We start from the raw sequence: 21255 nt of genomic DNA, 5'->3' as shown, positions 1-21255 counted from the left end.
TGGAAATGCCCCCCCCCCCACCCGATCAGGGAGGCGTCCGTTGTCACTGTAGCAACCGGAGGGGGAGGGACGAAAGGTCTCCCTAGGAGGAGCTGAGGAGATGTGATCCACCAAGAGAGATGATTCTTGCACGATTGAGTTATCCGAATAGGATGGGACACTGGGACACTTTGTTAAGACCATTGTGTGAAGAGCATCCATTGTAAAATCCTCATATGGAAGCGAGCTAATGGTAGGAGAGGGATGGCCGCCGCCATAATCCCTAAGACTTTCAGGATCAGTCTGGCTTTGACTTTGTTGCTCTGCAAGAGAAGAAAGACCTGTTTGTGTATGTCTGCTATCCTCTGCTCTGTGAGTCTGGCTGACATCTTGACTGTGTCTAGATTTGCGCCTATGAAGGTAATAACACGACAAGGCGACAAGACAGACTTTTCGTAGTTTATTGAAATGCCTAGCGCCTGACATGTGTGAAAAGTGTAGTCTCTGGCGAGGAGTAAAAGATGCTTGGTGGGGGCTGTAAGGAGCCAGTCGTCTAAATAAGGAAACACCTGGAATCCTTGTCGTCTCAGATGAGAGGCTACCACTGCCATGCATTTGGTAAACACTCGGGGGGGGCTGTAGTGAGACCAAAGGGCAGGGCTCTGAATTGAAAATGACTGGTTCCCAGCCTGAAGCGGAGAAACCTCCTGGAGTGTCGACTCATCTTGATGTGATAGTACGCATCCTAGAGATCTATCGAGCACATCCAGTTGTCCCGCCCCAAAAGGGGAAGAATGGACTGCAGCGTGACCATCCGGAACTTTGTTTTCTTGACAAACTTGTTCAAGTTGCTGAGATCCAAAATGGGTCTCCAGTCCCCTGTTTTCTTTGGAACCAAAAAGAATTTGGAGTAGATTCCGGATCCTACTTGGTCTGCTGGAACTGGTTGAATGGCTCTTTTTGCGAGCAGCTTTGAAATTTCTAATGCTGCTTGCTCCCTTTGACTGGGTGGAACTTCTGGAAGGGATTTTTTGGATTGCTTCGGAATGAAAAGGAAAGGGATTCTGTAGCCTTCGGAAATGATAGACTGTACCCACTTGTCTTGAGTTAGGGATAGCCAGGCTTTAGGGTACAGTGACAACCTTCCCCCGACTGCCTCCGAAGGTGGACAGTCGGGCAACACCTCAGGGATGCTGAAAGGGCTTGTCGGAAAAGGATTCTCGACTGCCCTGATTCTGCGGGCCCCCTCTGCCTCTGGGACGGCGTCTACCATTGTTGTTCCCCCCTCTGCCTCTAGAGGGGAATCGACTCTGTGCGTCAGGCAAGTCTCCTTGAGATTGTTTGCGGAACCACATCTTTCCCCCCTTCTGACCTTTGGGGTAAGGGTCTAGAAGGAGTAGAAAAATGGACTCCGACGGCAGAAAGAGTCTTGCCATCAGTCTCGCACCTAGTCAGGGTTTCCTTCACTTGAGGACCAAAGAGGGATGATCCATCAAAGGGGGAATTAGTGAAGGACGCCTTAAAAGGGTCCGCAAAGTTACAAAGCCGCATCCAGGTGTGCCTACGCAAGGCTACACCTGTACCTGCCGCTCTACTTGCTCCATCCGCCGCATATGAAGGAGGCGTATGGAAGAGTTGGTTATAGAATTAAGGGTAGCCAGCTGAGAGTTCATCCTATCCTGAAAACCTGCAGCTGTTGGGTCCTTCAACATTTCACTCGCTTCCTTGAGTAAGTCCCTCTGAAGTAGAGTAAAATGACACAGGTAATTCAGCGATCTCATAGTAAAGGTCGCTGACGAGAACATCCGCTTCCCGTACCTGTCCATCGACCTAGACTCCTTGTTAGGAGGATGAACAGGCACCGAAGGATCAGCTAACTCCTTCTTGGTAGCCGCAGCCACCACCATAGCATCAACAGAGATGCCTTTGGTCAGAAATTCTTTATCCTTGGGGGCCGTGATGGTCTCCTGGGGGTGGGTTCAACTGAGTCAGGAGCCGCCCAAGCCTTCTTTGCCACCACTTGCATAAGGGGGTCAAAGGGAGGGGACACCCAGGAGGTGGAAGGGTGAGAGCCAAATGCCTCAAGATACACTGATTCATCCTCTGAAGGGTTGAGGGCTGGCCAATTCCCCCCTCTGTTTTAAGATTTCAAGGATGTCTGCAAAGGAGACATCTTCAGAGGGGGAACCTTCAGAATCCTCTAAATCAGTGTCAGAGGTGACAGACTCAGGGGAGTCAATGTGCTTCCTCTTGCACTGCCTCTTCCTAGGGGGCTCTCCTACAGGGTCAGGAGAGGCCTCGGAAGAGGAGGAGATCCCCACAGGGGAAACTTGAGGAGCTGGCTCTCTACGGTCGGGGATGAGAGAGTGAGTCGAAATCACCGGAGGCACCATAGGAGGAGGGGCAGAAAGAACCGACTGTGGAGTAGAACCTGGTTCTAACACGCTCCTCATGACCTCGAAGGCACCCCTGTCAGACAGAAACGGAGGTCTCCGTTCCGAAAAACTGGAAACCTCCCCCGGCACCGACAGTGATGGCTCCGAGGTCGATGTCAGAGCCGAACTCACCAGCGCCAAAGCACCGAGAGGGAGAGCGGGGTCGGACAAGGGTCTGATGCCACTCGCTCCCTCGGAGCCGACGAGGGAAGTCCGGCGCCGAGATTCTTCCAAGGAAGACATCGGAGCAGACAACGGAACCGAAGACAAAGGTATCGGTTCCGACGCCACCACAGTCTCGGGTCCGAGCCGCCCCGGCTCTGAACTCAAAAGAGTCAGAGGAGGAATATTTTGAGTGATAAGAGTAGGTCTCGACTGTTGAGTCGGACTTTGAAGCATCTGGGCTAATGCCTCGGACTTAAGAAGTCGACTCACTACTCTCTGAAGGTCATGGTCCGATAACCTGGAAGACCTAGAAGAGTGGGATCTATGGATCCGTTCAGACAGCAAGGGTGATGCTGGAGCCGAATGAACGGAGCCAATAGATGAAGATCGGGACCTTTTTCTAGATGTCGGTTCCGACAAAATAATCGGAGCAGACAGAGTAATGTCTTCCTCAGCTCCGGCCGGAGCCGAGGACACCATAGGGGCTTGTATTCCAGATTTATCGGCTCAGGCCAGAGCCGATGTTCGAATAGCTTTAGGGCCTCCAGAAGACGGCTCAGAGGCTGGAGCCGAAGGTCTAGAAGGCTTAGAGGGTTTCCCCGATGACTGAGTCGAGGGACCCTCAGGCTTAAGTAAGCCCCTTAAAATAAGTTTATTTTTTCGCTCCTGCAGGACTCTAGGGCTGAAGCCATGGCAAACAGCATGAGTCCTGCAGGTGCAAAGGTCCCAGGCAGTACACACAAGAAGTGTGACCGTCTGTCAGAGACATCTTCTGACAGCACGGGTCACACTTCTTAAAGCCTGAGACCTTTGATTCCTTAGACATATCTAAGGGGAAAGTGTAATCACACAAGCACACACACCGATTACACTTAGGAGTAATTTAAAACTAATTTAATACAAATTATAGTAACTAGAAATAAAAATCCCTACAAAACACAGTCACTCACTATAGGAAGGGAGGGACTGGGCCTAGGGCCAGAGGGAAAAAATCTAGAGATTTGTGGAGAAAGGGGGTGGAAAGTTAACGGGAATGGGATAAACTATTTTAAAAACTAACTATTTATAAAAACTAAATTTAAAAGGGGAAAAAAGGCTAAGAAACTAGTTCTTTACCAATAAACTAACCTGAGCCAGTAGGAACACACCTCGATCGCTGTAGCGGCAAATGAGATCTGAGGAGTTACCGCCTAGCATTGTGGGATATAGGGGAGCCTCGAGCCGGTGGAACTAGCTCTCGAGCTTTTAGAGTGGCCAAGTCGGAGCCAAGGATCGGCTCCGAACCCATCCAGCAAGAATGAAGGCAAGATTGACAACTTAACATTCTCAGGTTTTCCCTCTGTACTCTGTCCTTTAATTCCATTAGTTTTTCAATCATCTGTTCCTGAGCAGTCTCATATTCAGCCAGCCTTTTCTTCATTTCGACATCTGATTTTTGCAGCTTTATCATCTCATCTGAATATCTGTTTAAAGCTTCTTCCATTTTTTTTCCAGCTTTTTGTTTGTGTTGATATACTCTACCAGTCTCTTGTGTATTTTAACCAGGTCTGTATGCAGTTGTCTTGCATCTTCCTGTACGTTATTGGAAGTCATGTCTGAAGGTTGCATTGCCTTTTGCTGAACACCAGCAGAACTTTCCCCAGTCAATGTTTCTTCCTCACATTTTGTAGCAGATTGTTCTCCAGATCTTCTGTATTTCTTTATTCCTGGCATCCAGGCAGTGCACTTAACTTGCCAGTTATCGAAAATTTACCATTAAACACAAGTACACTAGTCTTTTCTGCTGAGTTTCTATTTTGACACTGGGAAAGACCGAAACAAGCTGTTAATTAGTGTGCAGCCATCTTGGAAGTCCCCCACTCCTTTATGTAATTGATCTGATATGGGTTAGCATGGCTTGCCATACCATTTGATTTATTTTTTAAATATTTTATTTTAAATCATATAACAGGCTGAGCTTATGCTTACATATAATGCAGTCATTGCATTCCTGCATTTACTCAAGATTGTGCCACTTTGTCTGATTGTAACAGCTGTGTAGTTAAAAGAACTGCACAAAAAAACCTTATGCGAATAAACTTAGATTCAGCTGAAGACATCAAGTCTCCATTCATTACCTTCCTTCAGCTTTAAACCCCATTTTCCTTTAGCACGTCAAAGTCATCATAAGCCTTCTCAAAGTTCTAAAATAAAGTCAAGGATAAATAAACTGACCTAAAACTTCTCACACAGCTATAAAGGCAGAAAAGTTGATCACTGACCCACTGCCCTCATAGAATATACACTTTTCCTACAGAATTCAATATGTGGCCGTTTGTTAAAAATTCCTCTCCAGCACCACAGTGTGGGGAGACAGATGATTATGATCATTCCATAGTTATAATACATAGTCTGATCCCTTTTCTTAAGGACAGGAACCATCACTTCCAGTTAGCTAGTTCAAAGATATTGTCTTCAACTTCTGAGTAACAACGAAGAGACATGTTACCCAAGCCACATTTTACCTTTAGTCAAATTGCATCTACGCCTGCTACCTTACCGCTGTGAAGATCCTTGAGCACCATAACAACTTCAACTACACTGATTGACCCTCCCCCATACAAACACCTCAAGCTCTGAACCTTGACAGGATAGTATATTCCCCAGATAAAGAAGGTCCTGAAAAATGTTTCTTCCACCTGTAAGCAATCTAATGATGGTCAGCACTTTACAACACAACACCTGCTTACGGTTGCCACCCGTTCCGTTGTCAGCGGGACACTCATGGTTTGAGTGCTCTCATCCCGCTTCCCGCTCCTGCGTGGGACTTTAAAAGTCCCGTTTTTTCCCCTTTGCGCTTGCAGCGCTTCGCATTTTAAAATTGCCGTGGAAAAGCCGAAAATACTTCCGTTTTTCCACGGCAATGCGGCTACGTCACCACCCGGACCTGCAGTTAGAGGGATTCTCTGCTAGGTCCGGGTGGTAATGCAGCACAGTAATTGGCTGCAGCCATTGTAGGGGGCGGGAACTTCTTCTGAAGAGCCCCATAAAGGTCGCAGCTGTAGAGCACTAAGCTCTATAGCAGCTGCAACAAAAGATCTGATTTTTTTCTCCAGCATTGAAGCCAGCATTGAAGCCAGCATTGAAGCCAGCCCAGCCCAGCCAACCAGCCAGCCCAGCCAGCCAGGAAAGAAGCAGCAAGGGAGCCAGCCAGCCAGGAAAGAAGCCAGTAAGGGAGCCAGCCCAGCCAGCCAGCCCAGCCAGCAAGGGAGCCAGCCCAGCCAGCAAGGGAGCCAGCCCAGCCAGCCAGCCCAGCCAGCCCAGCCAGCAAGGGAGCCAGCCCAGTCAGCCAGCTCAGCCAGCAAGGGAGCCAGCCAGCTCAGCAATAATTGTGAGTGGTAAGTAGATAATTGCATTTTGTGGCTTTAGTTATTTAAAATGGGAATAGTGCGCTTTATTTAAGTTTTTAATGTTTAGAGGTAGATGGGGATGTAGTATGTAGTATTTAAATCTGTGCAGTGGTTCTTTTGAGACTTTTGTATTAGTTTAAAATGGGAATATATTGTGGTTTAATTTTTTTAATGTTTAAAGTCAGATGGTGGGTGCAGTACGCAATATTTAAATCTGTGTAGTAGTTAGTTTGATATTTTTGAGTAGCAGTTTTTAAAGATATAAAACCTGAATGTATATGTAATTGTTATTATGCTTGGGGGTATGATTTGGAAGCATTACTTTTAAAAGGCTGAACTGTATAGAAGTTGTTTGTTTCTGTTGGGGGGCAGTGAAATATAAACTTAGTGTGATGCATTTCTATTGTCGTAGCTTTTTCTGGGTATTGTCTGTATGCATATAGGAATTGTTTGAGCATAGTTTGTACTTTTTTTGTATGGAAATATGCACTATAATGCTGTTTTCAGGAAGTTACGATATACTGTTTAGGTAATTTTTCCTGTTCCTGCAAGTCCATGTCTATGTGGTACAAGTCTACCTTTTGAGGGGGAATGTTAACAGTTAATGTAATTCATTTATTATTCTAGTAGGTACACATTGCCAATTTGCCAAAGCTGTTTCAAGATTGTTTTCATTTATACTTGTAAATGTGTGCATTTAATTTATTATGCATTTTAATAAGGTTAAAATGTACTGTTTTGCTTGTAATGTGAATATGGGTGTGTTACTTTTACTTGGGCCTGTTTATTGCATTGCTGTGCTGGATTAATTGCTATGTTTTGAGGTAAAAGGAGCCCATGGAGTCTGCTGTACATTGTAGTTTGTTACTTCTCTTGCAAGAAGTATTTTTAAAAGTTAAAATGTTTGGACTTTTTCCCATTTATTTTTTTTTGTGGATGGATGCTCAGAAGTTAATGCAATGTATTTGAGATTGTGCTAAACCATGTTGTTACAGGGTAGTTTGCGTCTAAGTAGCAAAGTTTTTATTTTGTGTTTTAGTGATGTCTTCAACATACTTATTTACTGTTTTCATTATAATCAGATTATGACCAGTGCTGCTGTTGGGCATTTTTATTAATAGATCATTGCACTGTGTAAATTAGTGCCATACATTTCTTAACTGCTGTGGTCAAAAGCTAAATTAGGTCTATGGTATCCACTGTGCATTCTCATTCATTTTACTGTTTTTTGGTTCAGTGAATATGGCTAACTTTTGTCTTGTGGGGTCTGGTGGGCATGTTCAGTGGTAAAAATAATGCATTTCATTTTCTACAAGCTGTGTTAATGTTAGTCTTCAATGGCCAAAATGCCCCCTACATTACCTCATTTACTATTTGACCTTTTTCAAACTGTTTGTAAACTCTTTTTTGCTCCATTCCTCTATTTCGCATGCCAATGTTTTTCTAGCCAGTTCTTTCACATGCCAATGTTTTTCTAGCCATTTCTTTCACATGCCAATGTTTTTCGAGCCAGCTCTTTCACATGCCAATGTTTTTCGAGACAGTTCTTTGTGTGCCAATGTTTTTTTTGAGCCAGTTCTTTCGCATGCCAATGTTTTTCGAGCCAGTTCTTTCACATGCCAATGTTTTTCTAGCCATTTCTTTCACATGCCAATGTTTTTCGAGCCAGCTCTTTCACATGCCAATGTTTTTCGAGACAGTTCTTTGTGTGCCAATGTTTTTTTGAGCCAGTTCTTTCACATGCCAATGTTTTTCGAGCCAGTTCTTTCACATGCCAATGTTTTTCGAGCCAGTTCTTTCACATGCCAATGTTTTTCGAGCCAGTTCTTTCACATGCCAATGTTTTTCAAGCCAGCTCTTTCATGTGCCAATGTTTTTCGAGACAGTTCATGTGCCAATGTTTTTCGAGACAGTTCTTTCACATGCCAATGTTTTTCGAGCCAGTTCTTTCACATGCCAATGTTTTTCAAGCCAGCTCTTTCATGTGCCAATGTTTTTCGAGACAGTTCGTGTGCCAATGTTTTTCGAGCCAGTTCTTTCACATGCCAATGTTTTTCGAGCCAGTTCTTTCACATGCCAATGTTTTTCGAGTCAGTTCTTTCGCATGCCAATGTTTTTCGAGCCAGTTTTTTGTGTGCCAATTAAGCCAGTTCATTTGTGCTGTGCAGCAATATGTTACTGAACCCTACTAACAGTGTTGGTCAATATGTTGCATATCAGGTAAGTACAGATTCAAGCATGAACAGAGCAGCAGCTTCATCACAGTCAACCAGCAGCAAGAGAATGTGCAAGTGGCAGGACGTTTGGAAAACAGAATTTGACTGGATCGAGAGATGCACTGATGTCAAAGCATTCTGCAGGTACTGCAAGAGAGAATTTCTAGTGACCCACGGTGGAAGAAATGATGTTGCACGACATGAGGCAACTGAACAACATAAGACTGCCATTCTTCAAGCTAAATCCACTCACCTGATGACAAAGTGGGCAAGGAATGCAAACCTTGAGGGACCAGAACTTAGAATCATTGCAGCAGAAGCCTCTGAGGTTTTCCATGCTGTTAAGCACAATATTTCATATAACAGCTTGGACTGTGCAGTAAAGTTGGCCAGCCAGTTGTACAGTGACTCAGACACTGCAAAGAAACTATCTTGTGGCAGAACCAAGGCTGAAGCCATAGTTGAAAATGTTTTGGGGCCACACTCATTGGAATGCCTCCTGCATGACCTTCAAAAACCAGGTACTTCATTTGCAATTTCATCAGATGCTTCCAACAAGGGGAACATAAAATTATTTCCCCTTGTTGTGAGGTATTTTTCTAAAGAAGAAGGGGTGGTGAATGGCCTTTTGGACTTCTATGAAGACCCTGACGAATCGGCACAGGCTATTTCACAGCAAATTTCCAACATTATGGAAAGGCATTCCTTGCCCTGGAACCATATTTCAGCTTATGGGGCTGATAATGCCAGTGTGAACTATGGGAAGAAATCTGGTGTGTATACCAGATTAAAACAAAAGTGCCCATCACTCCAGAAAGCTAACTGTGTTGCCCATATCATTCACAATGCAGCCAAAAAAGCTGCAGCACAACTACCATACGATGTGGAAGCATTTGTAATGAGACTTTTCAGCCACTTTTCTGGTTCTGCCACAAGGACCAGAGACTTGAAAGACCTCTTTGAGTTTTGTGGCATGGAATTTGAGAGTCTGTTAAGACATGTGCCAACAAGGTGGCTGTCACTACTCCCAGCCATTGAAAGAGTAGTGAAAAATCTCCCAGTGCTCCAGTCCTATTTCCTCTCAGGGAGAAGAGGAGACCCCCCGGCAGATATGGCAGTACTTTTCAGGTAATGAGCATGGTGAGAATGAATTGCCTACACTGCCCCAGTACTATCTGCACTTTCTCTGTGCTGTTCTTGTTGATTTTAATGAACATATAAGTACATTAGAAAAATCAGCACTTACTGCCATGGAAACTTTTTGTGTAATGGTCTCTCTGAAGCAAAAACTGCAGGCAAGAGCTGAAGGTGCTTTCTTTGGAGGGAAACTTAGCACTTATGAGCACATTAGACAGCACTTCTGCTAACAAACTGAAACGAGACTTTATTGTGTTCTTGGAGACAGCAGTGAAATACCTGGAGCAGTGGTTTGATTATACTGAAAGCAACTACTTGTTTACACTATCTAAATTATCTTTAAATGAGCCCTTTGCCTTCAGTGACTTGCTGAATGTGACCACTGCCCTGAGTCTGCAGGATGTAGATGAAGATTATCTTTTAGGGACTACTTGGCAATTAGGCCCTCTCTAACAGTTATGTAACACAAGCTTGACCCCAGGAGAGAAGTGGCTGAAGCTTTTCAAAGAAGGGCCTGAACTGACTACACTCTATCCGTAATTGCTAGGGTTTTATCTATACCACCCTCAAACGCATTTGCAGAAAGAGTTTTTTCATTGGTGAAAGGTAAATGGACAGATGTGCGAAACCGATGTAGTGTGGACTTGTTAAAAGCTGAACTAATGATGAGTGTAAATTACCGGATGAAATGTTGTGACTTTTACTCAAATATTATTTCAAATCGGGCCCTTCTTCAAGCCATAAAATCAAATTCAAAATACACTTTTAAAAAAAAGTGATTTATTGTATGTAATTTTGTGTTTTTCTTTGTTTAGCATTAATTTGTACTAGGGTATGTAGTTTTGTGTTCTTTGCTTTAGCTTTAATTGACAGTCTTAATTTTATACTTGGCTTGTATGTGGTATGTAGATTTTTTAAGTTTTCTTTCTGAATAGCAATGTATGGTTTATGAATTTTACTTTTTAAATAAACAAGTGTCTGTTTAATGAGTAGTGTGTTTTTAATTCCTTTAAAGTTTATTGTTACAACTGATTAGTGTGTGTGCAGTAATAGTTCACTTCATTTAAATGGTTTGAGTTTTCAGTATGCTGTAATGTCACAATGTTGCATCCATAACTAATACTGCATCTCCTTTAACAACTTTGATGATGTCGTGGTGGGGGTGTGGCCAGTGTCATGTTGGCCACACCCCTATCCTGTTTACCACACCCCCATGTCCCACTTTGCCCTTGTTAAAAGGTGGCAACCCTGCACCTGCTTAGCACAGCTTCAGTGAATACCAGTCTTGCCCTTCCTGAAGTGCAGAATGGTTTGCCAGAACACATCTAAAACTACCCAATATTCTCACCATTGTATCTCCAGACTCCCCCAACACCATAGCTTTCACTTTGGTAGGTGCTGTAACAAAACAGTGGATTTCTTTGCCTACTAGTATCTCTCAATTGAACCTGCAGAACCTTCCTCAGAAGTCCTCCTCTTTCACCATCACAACATTCTTCAAATCTGGTGTCCACCAATCCACCACTGTATCCTACAGTTATAATACGCAAAGATATTAACCATTCTTCAGCCAAAACTCTCTGCTTCTGTCTCAGTGACAGAAGTCTGGAACATGGTTCATTCAGAATTAATGTCTCCTCCCTCACAGGAATTCAGATGTTTTGTACCAAGTCCAAGATGAATTCACTTCAAAGAGGAGCTTTCACCAAATGCTTCCAAAAGATCTTACCTTCTAATCTACCTCTCAAAGATATGTCATGCAAACACCTTTTCCAGAAAATTCAACTCATCCCCAAATGGTAATCAGCTGAAATGCCTGGCATTTTTCACCACAATGTTAACAAATATATCACATCAGGTCTGATGGCAAAACCACTAAATCCATCATCAACAATTAGCCCAAGGTGATCTCTCTGGCAACAAGTATATTTATTAACTTCTTGCCTACTGTAGACAATCCATGACTTAGCCTTATGAATGGATGCACCTCAGATTTAAATCTGAAAGGTAGAGTCAGTCAAGTCCTTATTTATCTCTCTCCTATCCTCCAACAGAACACTGAAATCTGTCACTAAAACAACAAAGTCTACAGGCAGTACCCTTAAACACTTCAACAACCTTCTCCAAGAAGAATGAACACTCAAGACAGCCAATACCATAGCCAAAGTGGAGCAAAAAGAGTGGGTGTCCCCCAGTACAAGCAGCTAGTGGTATAACTGGGAGTAACAGCAGTAATTTAAGCTCCTTATATGAATGCATGTTAATAACTATAGGGAGGAGCACTTCGACTCACCCTTTTTTGGTCTTCAGCTTCAGTGGGATTTTTTTTGGGGTTGACAAGTTTGGGGTTTTTTTTGTTTTTTTTTTGGGGGGGGCTGCAGACAGTGCATAGCGTGCCAATTGACCTAGTTAGGTCTGTCAACAGCTGTTTGGTTTGCAAGCACAGAATGTCAGTTTTCTATCCTGCAACTTTGTGAGATGACAGCAACACTGACAGCCACCACAAAGAACTCTCAAACTGCACGTCCATCAGACAGGGACTTGTGAATATCCTCCATACCTTTTCTGGACCTTCTAAGAAGAACAATTCAAAAAAAGGAGACCCGACTCAACTGACAAGTCTAGTTCCAAAATCCTTTACTGTGTACAGACTGGTTCAATCCAGTCAAGTAAATGCACTCCACTGCAATCCTTGTATCGGAGGCAAAAAGTCCAACCTAGGCCATCTCTAAGAAGATAAATCTAGGTCAGTCTTTAACTTTTATGGTAGATGAACATGCAGGACATAGTTCTCTTTATACTTTCCACAGAAATGCATCCTATTTTCATAACCTTGTCATCAATTTCAAATAAGGAAAATGAACACACACAAGTTTATTACTGAGTACACATTTACAGGGTATGTAACTCACCTCAGGAATGTTGGATACGACTTCAAATGTAACCCCACATGCAGTAATGTTACTTCGATGAGACATCATCCTTAGAAGGTTCTGAGCAAATCCCTAAGAAAAAAAATGACAGAACACATTTATAACAAACTGGCAGTCAAAAGCTAAAGGTACTAAAGGGTATGTATCATGTAACGCAGTTCTGTAAAACTATACAGTAACAACCCAGAAAACAACAGTGCCAATGCTGCAAACAGCAACCACTCAATAAGACAATGCTTAAAGGAAGAAATAAATATTTTATTAGTCTGGCACTTCCTGGATACAATTTCTCAGAAACACATAGAAAGCAATGCAGGGGAATGTGGGAGGGCAGGCAGTTCCAAATGAGACAGATTCAAGGATATATATTATACAGAGGATAACGACTGAGTTTCCGATCATAGCAAACTTACTATGTTTGAAGCATGGAAGTCAGGAAATTCACCTACACAGCAGACAGAAGAGTAGCTCAAGAGGTGAATAGTGACATCGACATGTAGAACATACAATAAGAGATATGATCAGACAGGCTCAATTTTAACTCTCTGCAGTGCATGCAGCTTTACCTGCTCTGCTACTACTTAAATAAAAATAAACTAGGTGGCTGTCATGTTTTGCAGCTTTGAAAGTTTTAAAACACTTAGTACTGCCCCACCGAGAGAAGGCAAACAAGAATTGCCCTTCTGAGGAACTAAACTTTAAAAGCTGTTATACACATTCCTCTGCTACATTTTTTTAAAGTGTGGCACAGTGAAGCATCTAACAGCTTTTAAATCTGTTTTACCTTCTGTCACTGTTCTGTGGTTTTTGGCACTGGCTACTGTTGAGCTCTAGTGTAAAGCTACATCATGACAACAATTAAAGGTGTAACAGCTTGTTACAGATCTTTCTATTGTCAGAAAAGTGCTTAAAGAAATGTATTTTTCTTAATTTTCTTGACATACCCTTCTTATATCTTTTCAGCCACTTTTTCCTTTAAATGTAGAGCTCCTACCCTCAGGCAGCACACCATATCAACCCATACTGTGACATGATCTTCATCAAAACTTAGAGGACTATCAACAAGCAAACAATGGAGACAAAATATAAAATCATGAATTTTTAATATTTACAGATGAATCTTCCACAAATTGCAGCTAAGACCCCCCCCCCCCCCCCGTGAAACAAGTATGCCACGCTGTTTCACTCAATTCCTTCCCTGCCTCGCTCCTCTAGTGCCAGGGCTGCTATTCAAACCTCGGTCACCAAGGTCACAGTAAAGGCTCCATCTCTATGTGCTCTCTCATAAGTTTTAAAGCTGTTCATGGCACTGGGTGCACTCTCTTACCTTAGGTGAGCATACCCTCGGACACCCGTGAGCAAACATCTTTGAAAAGACTGAACCCACTGCTTTCAGTTATGTGACTACCACAAATCAATCTAAATGAAGATACTATGAACTGTAATAAAAGCAATCCACAGAAGAGCAGTGCAGGAAGAAAAGGAGTGCTTAGACTCTTCTAAGTTCAGACCTTAAAGATCTCAGGTCGTGTTAGGTACCTACTTAAGAAATCATTTCTTAAATGGACTTTAAAAATCTGAATAGTTTGGCAGTTAATGCAGAGTTGTTAACAAGTTGTTTTCAGTACCCCAGGGGACAAAGTTTAATTCCTTCCACTTCAGTTAGCCTTCTGTGCAACTCTAAGCAAGTTCCTTAAACCAGTGTTCCTGGGTCGTTCCTAATAAGGGATATTCATGTTCATAGGTAAGTACTAGGCTATCTGCCCATGGGCATTTATAAGCCTAGCCACAGAGTGATGGCTTTCGCCTCCCCATTAGATTAGTAACCTGTGCCTCTGTCAACAGGGCTCCTGAAGTGATCCCAGGGTAGAACTTACGATTACCCATCCACTCATCAAGATTTCTCTTGAAGAGGGTCAGAGAGGAGCTCTGTCGAATATGGACTGTGATTCTATTCCAGAGTGAGGGGAGTCGCTGGGACAGGAATCTATCCCTCCAGCATGTCTTGTTTATTGTTGTACATAGGTTCAAGTCGCTAGAATGAGTGGTTCTGAGGGATCTCGTTTTTTTGAGGTGAAGCATGTCCATTAGTTCAGGGTTTGACATGGCCCTATAGGTCAGACATAGGTCACCTCTGAGCAGACGGTAAGCGACTGAGAAGAGCTGAAGCTTTTTTAGTCGTGCTTCATAGGGTAATTGTTTAAGGCCCTTAATCCTCTTAGTGAGGTACTTTTGTGGTCTTTCTACTTGTTGCAGGTGTCTAGTGAGGTACATCCCAAATGGGGCATTGTACTCTATTATGGGCCTAATGAGTGAGGGGTAAAGGGGCACAATCATCTCCTTGGATATGGATGAGAAACCCTTTGTGATCAGGTGTGTCACACAGAAGGATTTCCTGACCATTTTGGCTATGTGGTTATCAAAGGAGAGCATGCTATCTACTTGGGTACCAGGTCCCTAATTACTTCTTCTGTACTTAGTGGACTCCCATCTATGTGGTAGTTTGTAGGTACTTTGTTTTTCCCAAATGTGATTACTATGCATTTTTTGGCATTTAGCTTGAGGCCGTGACTTTGACACCAGACATTTGTCTCTGTGAGACCCTTTTACAGGATGTCTGACACAGCTGGAGAGTCAATTATTGCACCCAATTTACAGTCATCTGCGAACTTGGTTAGCCACAGTCCCTCTGCCTTTGCCTGTACTTCGGAGAAATATATATCAAACAAAAGGGGTCCCAGGACTGAGCCCTGTGGGACTCCGCTTGTGACTGGTTTAGAGTCAGACATGGCGTCTGCCACTCTTACCGTGTGGGTTCTGTCTGAGAGCCAATTGGCAACCCATCTCGTGACATGGGGGTTGATATTTAAGCTGGTGAGTTTGTCTATGATTCCTGAGAATGGGATGGTGTCGAATGCCTTAGTGAGGTCCAGATATGCTGTGTGGACCACCTTCCCTTCATCTATGGCCTTGGTGACTGTTTCGAAGAAACATGTCCAGTGTGTTTACCTGGTTAACAAATGTATAAAATAAACAAGGATTCTTCATCATTATAGACCTATCGAACAATGACACACACATACCTGGTAGCAAGAAAAATGGTTAAACAGATCACCAAGAACCAAAATGACACCAAGGAATTCTCAAAGGATGGTTAATAAATAACTTTATTACACAATAATGGTTAAAAAGACTAAGCAATGTCATCCACTTACTTATAGGACTTCTTCAGAGTGACTTTTCAATTAAAAACCAGGCTTATACAGATGCCATCCACCAATTACAAAGCAAGTGTATGAATAATTCATAAATTTGACATCAACAGCAATATAAAAGTAAAAACAAACAATATAGTGTTAAAAAAAAACTAACAAATTCATCAACTTAAATCAAGTAAAATATATGAAAAAAGACTTTAAATCCATGAAAAGCGGTGCAGCGGTTAGCGTTGTCGCCTCACAGCAAACGGTTCTCCCGTTCGATTCTCAGATGGAGCGCCTCCTGTGTAGAGCGTCTGCATGTCTTCCCCGTGGTTGACTGATGCTTAAGACATGCAGGTAGGTGCAAGCGTGAATGGGCGTGCCTTCTTTGAAGGTTGGGTGTCGGGCTGGCAACTCGACACCGTAAAAATCCATTGCCAATCATGAGCGGATCAGAGTTCCTCTGTGGCGACCCCTAACCGGGAAAAGTCAAAAGACACGTAAAAAGCCTCTAATGCAGTTTTAATATTAACAACTTGCTGTTACTGAAAACTGTTCTCTTTCTTATTGTTAAACTAATCTAAATTTGTAAGCCTCCTGGGATACTTAATTCGAAATATATTAGCTCTCATTTTTAGCACACTCGTAAATGACATATGATCACTCAGTCCAGGCAAAACTGCAGCATTCCGGCTGGAATTCCTTGGTGTCGTTCTGGTTCATTGTTTTTTTTTTTTTTTTTTGTGACGTTACGGTTATAGATCACCTTACTAAAACCTAGCCATTCTCTGACGGCAATAACACATTAATACTTCAGGAGTATGTACTCCCTGACACCCACTGCTGGAGTGAAAGTAAAATGTCAAGGACATTCAGAAGCCATGAAGCTGAAACACTGGTATGCCTTTAACGGGTCATTTGCATATATCCCACGGGTCTCCACTACAGCCAGTTTAAGACATTACACAGTTAAGACTCTAGCTTTACTGGGGTTCTTTCTTTAAGATTTTACTAAATGGTTTGTTTGTAAGACCTTGTCATCTTTTGTTTTGGTTTTATATAGTTTCATTTTTTACACACCTTTACTTGAATTATCACTTGTGACACAGGCACATTTACATTTATATAAAAGTAATTAAACTGTACTAACAAGTTAAAATTAAACATTATGCTTCACAAATATTGCTATATATCATATAACCTAAGCAACATTATATAAATTATTCAATCCCTGCCCTTTTTTTTAAAAAAATAAGGAACATATTTATTAAATCATCACTTATGACATAATTAATCAGACATTTATAAAAATGAAAACAAACCACACCGACATAATCCTAGTTGCAAGCATTTTACATCACAAACCATAATGACACAATCCCAGTTGCATCACTTATAATCTACCTAATCGTTTTCAGTCAAACATTACATAGCTCATTTAAGTCCTGCCTAATTTTGATCATTCCTCCCCTGCATGTACTGTTCCCACAATTCCCATTTTTTCCACTGTACTTTACTCCTACATTTTTCTAAAGATCTCAATTCCAGTTGTTTTCTCTGTTACTATTCATTACTTCTAATATAGTTGGGTTTAAATTCTGATTTCCATTTTCTAGTAACTGCTTTTTTGGCAGCCACCATAATTAGAGAGAGCAAGGCCTTACAATGTCTAGACAGTTCCGATTCTATATCGTAGCTCAGAAAAATAATCTCCCCCATCACAACAATCCGCCTACTCAGCATCTCTGACACTGTATCCTGCAGGGAATCCTTAACGTCTGCCAACTCACTGCACTCCCAGAAAACATGCTCCCAATTACCTCCTTCTTCCCTGTCACTCCTCTCAAATTTGCTATCAACCTGAGGAAAAATTCTCTGGAGTCTATTTGGGGTATAAAAATATCTATGTAAACATTTCCAAGGAAAAATTCTAAATCTTCTAAATTATATTACATATTTGGGAGACACACACACACACACATATATATATATATATATATATATATATATATACATATATACATATCCTCCAATTGATTCTTTTTGAATTGTTTATCCAATCTCTCTTCCCAATCCATCCTCCTCTGATTGATTCTTACAGTTACCATGCAATATTATATATGCTCTACTGAACAGATTCTACTGAAAACTCTACCAGTGCTAGTCTTTCATTTAGGACCCCCAATTTCTTTCTCTTTGCCTGTACTCTGATATCAATCCTAGACAGGGAAGGCAATCTCTAACTGGAGTTCAAATAAATTCTTGGCATCTTCCCACTCTATCATCTTTCTCTCTCTATTTGCTCCCAATGCCTTGGTTCCTTTGTCAGTTTCTTCCAATAAATTCTAGCCCCCTCTTGCCTATTGTCTATATCCCTAATTGCAGTCATCTCTATGAGCAGAATTCTCCTTTCTCCAGCTTATCTCACTTGACTCTTGCTGTCTTCCCCTCCCAGAAAAAGTCCTTCAGCTCTTTAATAATTGCTATCCACAACTTCTCCTCTGGTTGACAAAAATATACCAGACCTGTATATAAGACTAAAGGGACTAAAAACATTTTGACTGCTTCTATCTACTATCCATATCCATGTAACAAAGCTTCCATTTTTTCAGTTTTTGTATCATCCTTTGCTTAGTCTCTCCTTATATATCTTTAGCTGCCACACCAGAATCATTTTTAATGCATACTCCTAAATACTTAATTTTATCATGTCCCCATAAATAAGGATATTGCTGAATGAATTTGTGTGTGGCTACATAATTTACTGCTATTACCTTTGTTTTAGCTTCATTAATTTTGTATCCCGAAAAGATCTGAAACGGTCTAAAACAGTTCCACAATACTGTAATGTCTCTTTCTAGTTTTGTCAGGTATAAAAAATATCATCTGCAAAGAGAGTCATCTTTTCTTGAATACCATACCAATTATATCCTTGAATTTCTGAGTCCTTACTTTCTTTGCCAATGGTTCTAATTATAATTCAAATAAAGGGGAAAGAGGACACTCCTATCTGGTTCCTCTGCTCAAGAATAAATTATCGGAAAGGACCTCACCCACTTCAATGTTCACCTCCAATCCCTCATATATCCTCCTAATCACCCTTATAATTTTTTCAGGAAATACAAATGCTTCTACTTAGCCATTATAGACAAACACTTTATAATCACGGTTAAGCATTGAAATGGGCCTGTATGAAGCTGGGTCCAATGGATCTTTACCCTCTTCAGGTATTACAGCTATCGCTGCTTTCTTCCAGGATGTTGGTACTTCTCTTAAAATTCTGTTAAGCAAAACCTTCTGATCTTTATCAGCTTCTTCCCTCCTAGCTTCCAAACTTCTACAGGAATACAATCTATTCCTGGGGACTTTCCAGTAGATTGGTTATACATTACAATTATCTCATCTCCTTCTATCCTAACAATTAGTAATTGAGCCTCATCTACCTGTAACCTTGGCATATTTAATTCTACCATAAACATTTCCATTTGTATCTTTTCTTGGTTTCCGTATTTCTCTGCTTTATACAGACTTAGTTTTTGTATGTCTGTATAGTTTTAAATAAAATGTGTGCGCGCACTATACAAGTTATTGCTGAAAGCATTTTATCACATGGTGAAATGGTGGTGTTTCCTGTTGATGGTACTGTCTGTTGAATTATGCAATGGTGACAACTCATTATATTAACCATTAAACAATTCAAGGGTTTTTGCCACCATAAGTTAGTATACTTAATTCTGTTGGTGTGGGGGAGGATATCATACACCTGTTGGGGGGGGGGGGGTAAAGCTTACCTCCGCATAATATGCTGATTTTTTTGTTTTACTTTTTGTAATCGCAAATGTAACTTCTTGGTTTACAATTGTAATTACTTTTTTTGCTATGATTTCAGTGTGATTAATGGTAATCACCGGAGAGTTTGTTCAATGTTTTGTGCTTCGATCAAACTCACCGGTAGTTATTCATTATAAACCAATATATATATACACACACAAACACATTAGTGTGCATCTCTGTCTGGTTTACCTCAGAGGCATTTGTGTACACTAGGAATTGCTTGAATAAGGCTGGAGCTATTAATATTGGTTTTGAACACAGCATATCCTTTATGTTACCTAAGGGCTTTTACTGTTTTACCTGTTGTATAATACCTTTTGTAGCTCCTGTGCCTTCTATAGATGTTCCCAGTTACCTCTCCCTTATGACTCGTAAACTGTATTGCAGGTCTGCAAAACGCTCTATTCACACTTTTTAAAAAGGATACTTTTCCCTTCCATGTTTCTTTTGCTACAGCTTGCAACCCTCAGGGAAGTCTGCCATATAGGAGCTGCAATGGTGTGAATCTAGTTGAGGCTTGGGGTACTTCTCTTACAGGGAGAAAAGGTATGGAAGCAGATGACACCAGCTTCATCCATACATTTCAACAGCCTTTCAAAACACTGACTTTAAAGTTTTATTAAAGCATTCACTGAACCTATCTGACTGTGGTATACATATGTCCTAAGTTGACAAAATTCCATGCTTACTCTAGGCATGAATGGGGTTGCCTTGGTCAGTAAGAATTTCTTGTGGAATTCCTGCAGTAGAAGGCAGTATCACTAGCTGCTTTACTGCAATCTATGCACTGACTCTTGCAGGGTACGGTCTTAAAATAGTCTCTAAAAGAGAAGATGCTGATGAAAAAAGGGTAATAGGACATACAAAATAATGCATGATAACTACACATAAATCAGAGAAGATTAGAAAAGACTGGGAAGATAGACTGGAAAGGCAATTAACAAAAAAACAACAGGAGGAAATCTGTATGGCTCCCGGTTTGGAAATGTTTGTAATGGTATTTTTAAACCCCAAGCAGACTACAGGAAATTTCTCCCGAGGCAGACAGCAAATGCTACAAGTGTGAAGGAAGACACAGAAGTAAGAGGGAACATATTTTTTTGGGAGTGTACAGAGTTGGCAGATTTTAAAAATTTCATACAGAGTACTCCGTTAGAAATGTTGGATGAGCAAAAGGCTTTAACTAAGGAAATGGTTATTCTGAGTTGGAACAGAGCATCTGAATAGCCTAAGCACAGTAATGCTTTACTAAGCGTAATGCAACTGGCTGTCAAAAACACTATTAGAAAAAGGAACTTAAAATCTAAAATGAAATGTAAGTACTGAATATTGTAAAGGAGACAAAAGAACTAGATGTGAGATCTTTAGGAAAGGGAAAAAGCAAATTACATAGAAATAAATGGAATTTGTGGTAACAATACAAGAAGAATGTTCAGGAGAAGTAAGGTTTAGGGAAATGCAAGACTTGAGCAATTTGTGTAATGCTTGAGGGAATAATTGTTAAAAATGAAAGAAAATTTGTAATGGATAATACATGAATATGAAAAATGTTGCTTTTTTTTTTTCATTAATGTGTGTGTCTTAAGGGATACTTTAATACGGACATTTTAAAAAAAAATTGGCGTGTAATCAATTACAAGGATTTACTGATGGTCCTTACTCAATTTTACTAGTGGCCCCACAAAGTTCATTGCTACTAAGTAAAAGGGGGAATCACTGATGTGTACGACCTGTATGTCTAACTATTACGACTTTGCTGCAGACATTTATACTTGTTTATCAATAAATATATTTCTGCATATTTTATGCAAAGATCTCAGGCAGTGTCCACACAACAGAACAGTGGAGCAACACTTCACAGGACAGTTCAGCACACAGGTCAAGAAAGTCTGCTGACCCAAATACAATGGGGGTTAGCAAGTGAGAAAATGTTTACTTTTATGCCAAATTATGAATTTGTGCTGTAA

At 41.2% G+C, this 21255-nt stretch overlaps 1 protein-coding gene across 1 annotated transcript in view; it reads right to left on the bottom strand.

The window, feature by feature from the left end:
- The window catches only part of KIF13B (kinesin family member 13B), a gene marked incomplete in the record, with an annotated part of 3953176 nt that overhangs the window by 875614 nt on the left and 3056307 nt on the right, over positions 1–21255 (bottom strand). The window contains 1 exon segment of the mRNA XM_044062707.1: positions 12234–12326. Within this exon segment, the coding sequence (XP_043918642.1) occupies positions 12234–12326 (93 nt within the window).

Source organism: Protopterus annectens, chromosome 2.part1 (assembly GCF_019279795.1).
Source record: "Protopterus annectens isolate FY-2018-M chromosome 2.part1, PAN1.0, whole genome shotgun sequence".
Taxonomy (NCBI): domain Eukaryota; kingdom Metazoa; phylum Chordata; order Ceratodontiformes; family Protopteridae; genus Protopterus; species Protopterus annectens.
The sequence above is the reverse complement of the archived record's forward strand: the minus strand, read 5'-3'. Positions and strand labels throughout refer to the sequence as shown.